At 39.2% G+C, this 13,688-nt stretch overlaps 1 protein-coding gene across 1 annotated transcript in view; it reads right to left on the bottom strand.

Annotated features, from left to right (window-relative positions):
* ercc2 (excision repair cross-complementation group 2) overlaps positions 1 to 13,688 on the bottom strand; it is a 113,741-nt gene that overhangs the window by 57,749 nt on the left and 42,304 nt on the right. The window contains exons 8-10 of the mRNA XM_028804993.2: positions 8,540 to 8,663; positions 8,079 to 8,175; positions 3,112 to 3,245 (exon numbers count right to left, since the gene is read on the bottom strand). Of these exons, the coding sequence (XP_028660826.1) occupies positions 3,112 to 3,245; positions 8,079 to 8,175; positions 8,540 to 8,663 (355 nt within the window). The remainder of the gene's footprint in view (positions 1 to 3,111; positions 3,246 to 8,078; positions 8,176 to 8,539; positions 8,664 to 13,688) is intronic.

Raw genomic sequence — 13,688 nt, 5'->3', positions numbered from 1 at the left:
ATTTTTTTCCGTAGATAAAGTCTCCACGGGCCGGATGAGAGGGCCTCGCGGGCCGCATCTGTTCCGCGGGCTGTAGTTTGGAGACCCTTGCTCAAACCCAATGGCTGAAGCGCTGCCGTGCAATTGGGTGGGAGGAATTCAATGCGAATATTATCTAAATGTGGAAGCATGTTGTGGGCAGCACAGTTATCAATCAGAAGCCGAATCATCCTTTTTTTTTTTCTTCATATTGTGAGGTTTCTCCCCACCCAATGGAAATGACACGCTGACATGTGTCCTGAAGCGTGATTGCAGCGTCTGTGGAAGATTGTTTGTCCGTTGCTGGGGCAGGGAAATAGGAGGCTCACAGCGTTGTAGTGAAGCGCCACAGAAGCAAATCATAAAAGATCGGTGTCGCGCTATAAATCCCTGTCTTGCACCCCAAAACACGAGGCAGAGTCTCAGTACTTTAGCAAAACCAGCTTTATTCAGCTTGAAACAGGAACAGCACCGTTATTTATTGTAGCGTGATCTGCCACTCTGCTATACACAGACACAGCAGTCAGGCAGGGTCGTGCAGGTCAGTGATCAAGTAATCCTGTTATCTGCATTTACAATTTACGTGCTCCTAACCCTGCATCACCCATCGAGATCTTTTCTGTTTACTTTGGTGGAGAGACACAGCATATCTTTGAGCCTGCTATTGCCCCGTACAGACGCGGAGATTGCACTTCGGGATACTCTTCGGCTTGATGTCTAGTTGTGGGAGGTCCCAAGAGAGTTTACAAACCTCACATTTTCTTGAATGAGTGCCGCATTAATAGGAATGTTTCTTGAACGAGCATCACTGAACCACATAAAAACGGCTTTTTCGAAGTCTTCAAATGCAGCAGTACACATACGTTTGCAACCCGATATTTTTCTTCTTTTTTTGCTCTGTCTTTCAAGAAAGTTGACAGTGTCGATGGCGAAATTCCGAATTCACTGGCAACGTCTTTTTTCTTTTTGCCGCAATCGAGAGCTGCAAAAAATTAAATTTTTTTTTTCTAATATGAACTGTTATCGTTTTTCATGTCTGCCGTTTCTATAGGAGAGTGACAATGAGTTAAATTCCAATGGATGTTTTTCAAATGTTGACGAGCAATAAGCAAAAGGTTATCACTGAAAACTGCAGGAAACAAAAAAGGCAAAAAAAAAAATAAATAAACAACAGTACAAGGAAAGTTCAAAGAAAGAAAAAAAAATTTCAGTGTTTGTTTGGGGATCATTGTGCACAACTGAGCTGCGGCCACAGAACTAACTGCTCTGTGGATGATTCATTCAGACATTTCAAGGTCTTTTGTGCACTTCGCTGTAATGAAAGTATCTGCTGAATGTACTACGTAGTAACGAGATTTCTATAGACTCGTGTCATATGGGGAAGCTGTTGGCACTATAAACATACTTCGTTTCAATGAAAATTTCGTTGTAAAGATATTCGTTGTAATGGAATTTTACCTGTGTATGTTTCACATTTTTAAAACATTAAAAACAACAAATATTGGTCTTCTGGACAGTGAAACTGGCTGTAAACAAATTGAAAAGTACATGTGTAGCATATTCTGAGGGCCCAAATGTAAGCAAAATTTATAGCTGCAACCATGTGACACATAACATTGAGACCAAAAAGCAGTGTGGGTCAATATACAGTTCTCTGCAGGTAACATTATGCTTCAGAGGTTAAAATATCAAAACACCCTTGGCAATAAGGGAACTCCTAACACAAAGCTATGGCTGCTGTCAGAAATTACCTCAAAAAGAACAATCTACAGCAGTACACATGGATCAGTTTGGTGCTGAAAGTATTCCTCTGTTTAACCAAAATGGTATGCAGAGGTGGAGTCTATAATGACCAGCATTATAAGTAGTGTCCTTCCCTCAGCCACTGCCTCTTGACAGCCCAAACAAAACACCAGGGCATAGCTCACCTTCCTTATCAGTTATTGAGTTTGCGGACCTCACCAGAAGTAATGCCATTTCAATAGCTGACAAGTGCATAGAACACTGCAACCGAATGAACATGGTTAACATAAGAATTGTTTTTTGGACAGTAAAGTTTTAAGTGCCATTTGTGAATTTAACTTCGTATTATAGAGCTTGACAAAGCCTTGACAAAGTAATCCCTTGTCAGTGTGGCTATATTGTGCCCTTACCCTTTACACAATGAAATTCCTCCAGATTCCTTGAATCGTTTAATGATATTATGCACAATACAGAGAGAAATATGCAAATCCCTTCCAATCTTTCTTTGAGGAGCATTGTTTTTAAACATTTCAATAATTTTCTTACACAATTGTTGACAAACTGGAGATCCTCTGCCCGTCTTTGCTCCTCAAAGACTAAGCCTTTTGTGGATATTGCTTTTGTACCAAATCATGATTACAATCACCTGTTGAAAATCTTATCATTATTTAATTATTTTAACTCATTACTGGCCCTAATTTGCCCCCATCCCAACTTTTTTGGAACATGCTGCAGGCCTGAAATGCAGGAATGGATGTATATTAAGAAAAGAAATTAAGTTTACCGGACAAAACACAAAATATCTTGGGTTTATACTGTCTGCAATGAAATAAAAGTCAAAGTAAATTTAAGAATCACTGCATTTTTTTTTTGCACTTTCTATACCTTCCCATCTGTTTCTGATTTGGGGTTGTACATTAATTTAACATAACACACATGGTATAGTGCATTCAGTTGCTTGCTTTGCACACTAGCGTTTTTGTTGTGATTTTGCGTAAATGGTTATGCAATTTTCATACATTCAGACATAGTTGCAAGAGAAATGTTTAGAAAAGACAAAGCTTTTACTTACATACTGTAGTTTATCTGGACTTATTTGCTTAATCCCTAAACTAAAAGCCAGTGGTGCTTAGATAAATGTGCCACTAGTACCTTCAAAATAGGAGTCCTGTAGGTAAGCACACAGAGCAAGTTCCAGCTGCCTTACCCTGGTAATTCTTAGGAATTAGCTGATGCCTCTGCAACACAACTGTACACTCAACATACAACAGTGCTTCACTCCAATGTAAATAACTCATCCAGTTAATACTTATTTAAAAAAAAAAAAAAAAAAGATAAGATGAATTTTACCTTGTAGAATTTCATCTGGTAGCACTGGATTAGAGAGATATACATCGGTTTCCCTGGCAACATTTGCTTCTTTCAGTCCTTGCACTAACTGACTGTACTCTTCTCTGAGTTTTGCAGCATCTGTTTCCTTTATTCTGTACAAAAAAAGATCAGATTAAGAAAGACAAACTATAATTTTAATCAAGCAAAAACAGTATAGACTCATAGAAGTGGTTTAGAAAATACTTTGTGGATGTTTAAACTTTCAGAATTTTACACTGACGAACTGATTTTCCCCAGAAACCATGGCCTGGATATTTTTAGCAATTAGCTCTAAGAAAACATAATTATTATTTTTCCTGGACTCACATCAGCAGTCATTAGATACTGATTATGGAGTATAGTTAACATATTAAAATAGCCTAAGCCAATTCTGATGAAATTTGTTTATACTGCTAACATAACTTCAGTATAACACTAGTGTATTCCCATCATGCAGTCCTTATGTGCTCAAAAGTCCAGCTACTAATCAAGCACCCTTACTTCCTCCACAGTTGTTTGGTTTGGAAGTGCATCAGCCCACTCAGAATGAAAACTGCAATCAGCTATTCAAACAACAGATAGGACTATAGTTCAGAAACTGCACTTTACACAGGTCCTGTGCAAATCTCAAGTCAAGAAAGGATCAAACAATGTAAATTAATATAATCAAATGCCAAACTAATGTTTAGTTATTTATATCATGAATATGGTACAAAGCACTCCAAAAAAGAGACATTTCCTTGTGTCATAAGCCTTAACATTTCTCCAGCAGCTGAAAGAGGGTGCAAGCCAAAAAGAAAAGAAAGTAAAATGAACTTAACAAATAGAAAAGGTATGGGTGAATCACAGGATTTTTACTTTCCAGAAAATTAATTATTAAAGAACCTTTATTACTATTCATAATAATGTTGTGTTCAACTCTTTTACCGTATGTAACAACAGTACCAGAAATTAAGGAAAGATGTATGAAAGATTAACAAATGCTTCACTATGAAAACTGCACATTAATGATCTTCTTGCTAGCGTTTTATACATCGCATGGTACACACATTACCACCACGATTTTTGTTATATATTTCAGTTTTGTTAGATGAATACCTATTTCTATTTCTAAGTCTCAAGTATTAGTTTAAGCAATAATCATACCCTGTAATCTACCCACAAATGAAAAGAATCAAATATATACAATTGTTAGTCTTTAACAACAACTATGGCTGATAAGAAGAGCAATTTCTCACAAGAAAGAAGTGTACAGTACATTTATCTTTTTCTATTATACTTGATGAACTTGGCAGCAAGAATTTAAAATAGTACAAAATTCATGGGGTAGGGAGGGGTGGATTAAAGAATCCATCCATCCATCCATTTTCCAACCCGCTGAATCCGAACACAGGGTCACGGGGGTCTGCTGGAGCTAATCCCAGCCAACACAGGGCACAAGGCAGGAACCAATCCCGGGCAGGGTGCCAACCCACCGCAGGACACACACAAACACACACCCACACACCAAGCACACACTACGGCCAATTTAGAATCGCCAATCCACCTAATCTGCATGTCTTTGGACTGTGGGAGGAAACCAGAGTGCCCGGAGAAAACCCACACAGACACGGGGAGAACATGCAAACTCCACACAGGGAGGACCCGGGAAGTGAACCCAGGTCCCCAGGTCTCCCAGCTGCGAGGCAGCAGCGCTACCCACTGCGCCACCGTGCCGGCCTAAAGAATCCAAGTTTGTTTATAATTATTTAGAGAAGACGTAGGTTTTAAGTGAATAAAGCGACCACTATATTATAGAGCTCATAAGGGTTTTAAAACTACCATTACCTGTAATTATGTGTTTTTAAACAGGTGCTTAGTGGAAGGTTAGGAGAAGCGAAATGAAGGAACAGAACTAATGAATCATAGGGCATCATGCAGTTAAGAAATGACCCTGAATTACTGGGTGAGAAGCTGCAGAAACTGTTTTGAGAAAGTGCTATTAATAAAGATAAGGAGCCAGTGAAAGAGGAAACGTTTTTGAGGATATTGGGGGCCAAGGTTGATACCACTTTAGAAAAGGGGACTGCTGGACCTGTTTTTCTTTTGAACCAGAGTGTTGAATTCTGGGACACATTTATGCAAATAAAACATTTGAATTATGAGAAGCATATGCAAATATAAGGCATGATTAGTTTAAAATAACTTCAGGTTGACAGGTAGCAAGACTAACATAATTTCTCAGTCATCCAGTTTTTCACTTACTGAAAATAACCATCAAGCCAGAGTATAAGAGAAGGCAGTGGCTTTTAAGTTAGAGATATGACACACAGCATTTAATACGAGAAATATGAAACACAGAATTTGGTATGTGAAAGACAGAAGGCATAGGCAAATTTTGAAGGATGCACCAAAACACTTTTGTTGTCAGAAGATGAAAGTAAAGCCCCACTGACAAAATAAAAATGTGCCCCAAAAGAGAAGAGATAAAAAAAATGTGCAACAGTGCATACATTTAAAGAATGCTTTATTTGTTTTAAGAAAAATGGACTCTTTATTTACATAGCTATCCCTCTCTAGGCTATATGGACATTCATTTGAATTGTTCAGGCTGTATGTTTACCTCTACTTTTGACTTTTAGTAAATGAAGTCTAGTTTCTCTGCAAATAAATACACTGTGAGTAATGATTCAAATAAATTTTGAGTATTATCTCATTGAAGCGGTTTACTTACAGTACCTGCCCTGCTGTGCTTGTCCAGCTAAGTAATACAGTTAGGTCCATAAATATTTGGACAGAGAAAACTTTTTTCCAATTTTGGTTCTGTACATTACCACAATGAATTTTAAATGAAACAACTCAGATGCAGTTGAAGTGCAGACTTTCAGCTTTAATTCAGTGGGGTGAACAAAACGATTGCATAAAAATGTGAGGCAACTAAAGCATTTTTTAACACAATCCCTTTATTTCAGGGGCTCAAAAGTAATTGGACAAATTAAATAACTGGAAATAAAATGTTCATTTCTAATACTTGGTTGAAAACCCTTTGCTGGCAATGACAGCCTGAAGTCTTGAACTCATGGACATCACCAGATGTTGAGTTTCCTCCTTTTTAATGCTCTGCCAGGCCTTTACTGCAGCGGCTTTCAGTTGCTGTTTGTTTGTGGGCCTTTCTGTCTGAAGTTTAGTCTTCAACAAGTGAAATGCATGCTCAATTGGGTTAAGATCAGGTGACTGACTTGGCCATTTAAGAATTTTCCACTTCTTTGCTTTAACAAACTCCTGGGTTGCTTTGGCTGTATGTTTTGGGTCATTGTCCATCTGTATCATAAAACGCCGCCCAATCAATTTGACTGCATTTAGCTGGATTTGAGCAGACAGTATGTCTCTGAACTCCTCAGAATTCATTCGGGTGCTTCTGTCCTGTGTCACATCATCAATAAACACTAGTGTCCCAATGCCACTGGCAGCCATGCACACCCAAGCCATCACACTGCCTCCACCGTGTTTTACAGATGATGTGGTATGCTTTGAATAATGAGCTGTTCCACGCCTCTTGCCATCACTCTGGTAGAGGTTGATCTTGGTTTCATCTGTCCAAAGAGTGTTTTTCCTGAACTGTGCTGGCTTTTTTTAGATGTTCTTTAGTAAAGTCCAATCTAGCCTTTCTATTCTTGAGGCTTATGAGTGGCTTGCACCTTGCAGTGCACCCTCTGTATTTACTTTCATGCAGTCTTCTCTTTATGGTAGACTTGGATATCGATACGCCTATCCCCTGGAGAATGCTGTTCACTTGGTTGGCTGTTGTGAAGGGGTTTCTCTTCACCATGGAAATGATTTTGCGATCATCCACCACTGTTGTCTTCCGTGGACGTACAGGTCTTTTTGCGTTGCTGAGTTCACCAGTGCTTGCTTTCTTTCTCAGGATGTACCAAACTGTAGATTTTGCCACTCGTAATATTGTAGCAATTTCTCGCATGGGTTTTTTCTGTTTTCACAGCTTAAGGATGGCTTCTTTCACCTGCATGGAGAGCTCCTTTGACCGCATGTTGTCTGTTCACAGCAAAATGTTCCACATGCAAGCACCACACCTCAAATCAACTCCAGGCCTTTTATCTGTTTAATTGATAATGACATAACGACGGACTTGCCCACACCTGCCCATGAAATAGCCTTTGAGTCAATTGTCCAATTACTTTTGAGCCCCTGAAATGAAGGGATTGTGTTCAAAAAATGCTTTAGTTGCCTCACATTTTTATGCAATCGTTTTGTTCACCCCACTGAATTAAAGCTGAAAGTCTGCACTACAACTGCATCTGAGTTGTTTCATTTAAAATTCATTGTGGTAATGTACAGTACCAAAATTAGAAAAAAGTAGTCTCTGTCCAAATATTTATGGACCTGACTGTATCTCTTAGAAGTGATTCATTGTTTGTTCAGCCCTTTCAAAGGTAGCATCTGGGGGCTGAAGGATACTAGTGTCCCAGCAGAATTGTTGCTTTTGTGGTGTTGTTGGCCTTTGCTAAAGTGGTTTAAAAATGTAATCTTTTCATAAGCAGGATGACTTCTGGCCCTGGCTAAGGTATTAAAACTGAGGTAGCCACCCTCTGCAATTGCTGAGACATCAAAGCCAAATTAGCTAGGCTCGGCCATTGCTGTCTGTGATGAGAATGAGTGAGGAGTGTATGTCAAATAGGAAAGTATTGTGGGGTGCACATGTAAATCAAGGCTACTAATTTAAACATTTCCAGTATTATAAAAAGAACCTTAGAGGATAAAGTACATTTTGTTAACACTTTTACATGACAAAACAGATGTTCCATATTTCCATTATAAAAGTAAACCAATAAGAACATTTATGCACTTTGTTTTTAATTAATGATATCAAAGGAACTCCTATAAAAGAGATGATAAATAAATAAAAGGTAAAAGGAGTAAAAATTTAATAAAAAGACTAATGGTCATACTTTTGAATGGTACTCTGCAAAGTGTCTATGTTACTTTGGGTGCGATCCAGAGTCCTTCTGGTTATATTTACACTCATTGAATCAATACACACATTATCTGGAAAAGAATAAGCAATAAAAGGTTAAAGCATTCAGTAGCATCTATAAATAACAAAAATGCTGTTAAACATCCTTTTAAAATGACCTGCATTTTAATAAAAAAAAATATCTGCAAATTCATGTATTTATGAAGCAACCCCACCAGAACTAAAGAACATAAATAAATCTATTTATTTTTGGACAGCAAGCAAACCACGTTTTAAAATAAGACATGTAACTAATACAGTTTAAAGGAAAGTACGTGTTTGTGATTTAATATATACTGCTCAGCCTACATGCAAAAGATTATGAAACTGATAGAAAAAAAGAGAATCTCATACTATAAATGTGGGTGCAAAATTTATAAAAGGGGCTTTAATTACCAATATTGTGGGCCTCATCAAATACGATAACTGACTTTTTTGCCAGCTCTTTGGACACAAGGTCAGCAATTTTGGGGTCCAACAGGTAATGGTAGCTGTAAATCACAATATTGGCATGAAGAATCTGCAGATAAATAACAAGTAAATAGCATTTATAAACTTCACATTATTTCACATTAAGCACTCTTAAAAACATACACTTTATTGAGATTTTATTCTTTTGCATTTCTCATCTTTCATAAGACTTAATTGATTATCAGGTGGCTCAGTTGATTTAAACTTATTAATACAAGTTCACACAAATAAAAAATAAGTAACTTCTAGGTTCCTAGGTGTCTGTTTCGGAAGAGTTAACTGTATTCAAGTTTGGGTTTCTTTGAGTGATTGTACTAGTGTTTAATTTATTGTTCTCTTCATGTAGTGATTTTAGTGTTACTAAATTGATTTTTTGCTTCTCTTTTTCCATTAATTGTAACAAATCGACCTGCGTCTTTCTTTGTTGCCGGCTTACTACCTAGTTTCGTCCTGTTTAACAAGTGCCGCTCCCTTGCAGGGTCTTACTGAATGCTTGGTCACTGGCAGCTGAGCTCACTGCTTAAGGAAACATGATGCTGTTGGTACAAGCATCAGCACAAGTGGCAGGCTTCCTTGTGTGAAGACCTACTCATGTAAAGACCAGTAAGACCATGAGTCTACTTGTGCGAGTCCACTGAGCAAGGACACTGGACAAGGCAACAGACACTCCCACCTGACTAAAGTACCTTTTTTCTTTCCTTTCAATATCTTAAGCATGTGTCAACAATTCATACCTATCCTTAACACAGGACATTGCTCTCGCCCCTTTAACAGGAGAAACCCTGACAACCTTCGTCCGCTACATCACCCCACTTCAGACAACCTCTTCTCCTTTGGCTTATGGAACTGCAGTCTGCAGTCAACAAAGTAGGCTTTATTCCAGCTTTCGCCACCCAAAGGAATCTCCAAATTCTGGCTCTGACAGAGACATGGATTCAGCCAGAAAATACAGTGACACCACAGTCCTTTCATCTGCCTTCAACTTCTCCCAGTCCCGCTCCACTTGTATGGCGGAGGGGGGTACAGGTATTCTTACACTGAAGTGCTGGAAATCCACCCCTCTGGGTAGATTAGATTAGGATTATTTATTGATAAAACACATTTAAAACAACAGAGGTTGCACCAAAGTGATGTACAAAGTAACAGAGTAAACACAATGCATACAATCATACAGAAGCAGATCAATAAGATAACCATTTATAACACCCACCACAATCCCAGTATACACAGTGAAAAGAAGAAGAAAACAAGTAACTCTTAAGCCGCCTTTTAAAAACCTTGATAGAGGATGAAGACCTGATGTGAAAAGGCAAGTTAAAGGTTAGGAACAACAATTTAGAAAGCTCAGTCTCCCCTCGACTTCAGCCGAGACCTTGGCACTACAAGGAGAAGTTGTCCAGATGACCTCAGTGTTCTTGGTGCCACATAGTGGTGAAGGAGGACCCAGATATATTTTGGAGCGAGACCATGAAAGGCTTTAAAAACAAACAACAAGATTTTAAAATCAATGTGACACCTCACTGGTAGCCAGTGAAGAGAGGCTTAAATGGGGGAGACGTGATACTTTTTTCTTGACTCAATTAAGAATCTAGCTGCAGCGTTTTGTACCAGCTGAAGGCGCAACAGAGCAGATTTTGGTAGACCCACATATAAAGAATTACAATAATCTAAGTGAGATGTAATAAAGGCATGAATGACTGTTTCCTAGTCCTTTTGTGATACAAAGGATTTTAGTTTAGAAATTTGCTTCAGTTGGTAAAAACTGGACTTTACTACCATGGAGATTTGTTTTTCACAACTTAATGATGACTCGAAGATGTACCTAGGTTCCTGACATCATTATGAATCATTGCTGCCAAGGAGCCTAACTGAGTGCCAATTTCAAATGCAGATATGGTAGGACCAAAAATAATGACCTCTGTTTTATTTTCATTTAACTGTAAGAAAATTTGTGCCATCCAATATTTAATGTTCTCAAAGCATTTCAAAAACTTTTTTACAGATGAAGTGATGTCAGAACTAACTTTGAGATACAGCTGCGTATCATCAGCATAACAATCCTACACGACATCATGTTTGTAAAAAATGGCCTTCAAGGGGAGCAGATAAAGGGAAAATAAAAGGGGAGCCAGGATAGAACCTTGTGGGACGCCTTGTGTGAGAGGAGCTGGCTGAGAGAAACTCCAGCCTATGTTAACAGACATAGATCTACTTTTGAGGTAGGACTTGAACCATTTCTATGCACAGCCTTGAATGCCTACTACATCCTCAAGCCATTCTAACAGAACCCCATGGTCCACTGTGTCAAATGCCGCACTGAGATCCAGTAAGACTATAATTGCAGAAGATCCTGAGTCCAAAGTTAATAGAATATCCTTCTGTAATGTATGAAATTCCATGCTACTACTGTCTCCTCTCCAATTAACATAACCATTATTGTTGTTTATCATCCTATAGGTTTGCTTGGGATTTTCCTTGATGAGCTGGACAGACTGCTCTCTTCCACGTCTAAATCTTGGGGACCTACCTGGACAGCCTTCTTGCTACTGACTTCCTCACTCTTCTTTCCTCATTCACAGCTACATGCCCCACCCACTCACAAGGCCGGCAATCTGCTTGACCTTGTTCTGTCATGCAACTGCACTCTCACTAATGCAACTGTTACTCTTCTACACACCTGACCACTTTTTCATTCAGTTCTCTCTGGTGCTTTACTCTTCTCCTCACTCTGCTGTATCCTTCTGTCGATACCCCCACTCTCTCTCCCACCCATTTCTTGCCCATAGTCTCCTCTGCTTTCCTCCCTCCTGACCACTTCTACTCTCTTGACTACTTCTACTCTCTTGACATCAACACTGCCACAAACACCCTATGCTCGATTCCGTCTTCCTGTGTTAACAATGTTTATCCTCTCTCTTCCAGGCTTGCACGCGAAAGACTCTCCTGTCCCTGGAAAGCATTCCACTCCACAATCAACAGACCTAGCTCAGGTCAGCCGAAAGGAAATGGAGGAAAGCCAAAGCTCAGACAGACGTGGCTAAGTATCGGTCTCTTCTTGCATCCTTTTCTTCTGCCACCATCAATGCTAAGTAAATGTTCTACCAGACTAGAACTAACAGCACTATTGACTTATTCTCTCTGTTTTCCCTTCCCTTCTTAACCCTCCTCCTCCTCCTGCCCCCACCTCTTTGTCTGCTGAAGACTTTACCACCTTTTTCCAGGACAGGGTGGCTGCCATCAGCATTCAGTTCTCACCCTTGCTATCACCCATTATACCTCCTTCCAAACAACACCCAACATTCTCCACATTCTCTCCATTGTCTGCCACTGATGTTTCCAACCTTTTCTCCACTCACCCCACTACCTGTCCACTCAATCCTATTTGCTCACATCTCCTTCAGACCATCTCACCCTCACTCATTCCTACAGTTACACACATCATTAATACCCCTCTCAGTTCAGAAACATTCCCTAACATCTTCAAACACACTCTGATAACCACACTTCTCAACAACCAACACTCGAACCATCCCACGTTAACAAATACAGGTCTGTCCCTCTCTTGCCCTTACTTTTCAAAACATTTGAAAATGCTGTTTCTAACCAGGGGCCTCATGTATAACGCTGTGTGTAAAATTAACACTATAAAACATGGTGTAAGGACAAAACTGGAAATGTGCATGCGCACAAAAAAACCCAGATACATAAAACTGCATACACCAAGTTCCACACACTTCCTATTTGTAAATCCCAATGAATGTGAAATTAAACATACATGCACACACCTACAGCCCCATCTGACTCGCCCAAGAATTTTGCATATTTAAATATGCAAATCAATATAAATAGCCACTTCCGTTTAATGTTTTGTTAAAAGACAATCACAAAAGTACATGGAACAAAGAAGAATTTAAACAAAATGTGAAGTGGAGGCAAGGAAAAATGTACTACTGTTGGCTTAGGCAGTCATGTAATCAACAAAAGGTAGTTGATGGAGTTATAGTGCAGAGGAGACACTCTAAAATTCAAGTTCAGAAAGTCACTCTGTGTCCAATATAAAAAAAAGAAGTGTGCAGATATCAAAGTCGACGTGACAAGCAAGTATTCCGTTTCAGACAATATTACAAAAGCTGACCCCCCATGCCAAGGGTGCAACACTAGGTGCAGCTGTGCCCAGTACATCTTCGGGCACTGGCTGCACACACATCTCTGCCTTGGAAACTGCTGGGCGACCATCTGACTGTGTGCTGGCTGTTCTGGAGTCACAAAATACAAAAGTGGATGCTGTAACAGATGTGGCCAATAAACTAAGGAATATAAGGGCTGTACTATGTGATATTGACCACAAATTAAATGAACTGATTAAAAAATAAATGTTGCATATGATTACCTGTTTTTACACTCTGATAATTTCATTCAAACAAAGTTTGCCTAATCATTTGGTGGGTTAGGTTCATCGTACCACATCAGCGAAGCCACTATTATGAGTTACACTATGCAGCATGCTACACGCTTGCACAATGCAACAAACTTTCTGTGGACTATAGAGCAGCACATCAACAGAGTGGAAATGCCTTCTATTTACATAAGCAAATTCATTCTCTGAAGATGCCTTTATAGTGTAGCACCAGCACCAAGCACCAAGATTCTATGCTCTTTACATGGCTCTTTGAGGTCACTTGCTATCCTTAAAAGGACTGCTTGCCTTTTGCCACTCTAGTTGGAAAAAGCACCTGTGACTGTGCAGAGTTACTGTTTTTATAGGCTCCTCAAAGTCTGCCTTTGTAAAGCTGATGCCAGTTCAGCACACAGTTCCAAGAGGATAGCTCTTGGAAATCGAAATCGACTTAGAAGCCAGTCACCATCATCTATAAATATGTGCTCTCTTCTAATTCTTATATTTGCGATGCCTTCTGACAATGCTACAGCAGCCGTGGTAGTTGAAATAGTTTGGCCATTCTGTGAACTATTATTGTTACAGAATGATTACAATCAAGTGAATTAAATTTGCAAACTATGTGCAATCAATGTATTTGATAACACCTGCATCATGGATGCAAATATGAAAAAGAAA

The sequence above is a fragment of the Erpetoichthys calabaricus genome, chromosome 1, assembly GCF_900747795.2.
Source record: "Erpetoichthys calabaricus chromosome 1, fErpCal1.3, whole genome shotgun sequence".
Taxonomy (NCBI): domain Eukaryota; kingdom Metazoa; phylum Chordata; class Cladistia; order Polypteriformes; family Polypteridae; genus Erpetoichthys; species Erpetoichthys calabaricus.
The sequence above is the reverse complement of the archived record's forward strand: the minus strand, read 5'-3'. Positions and strand labels throughout refer to the sequence as shown.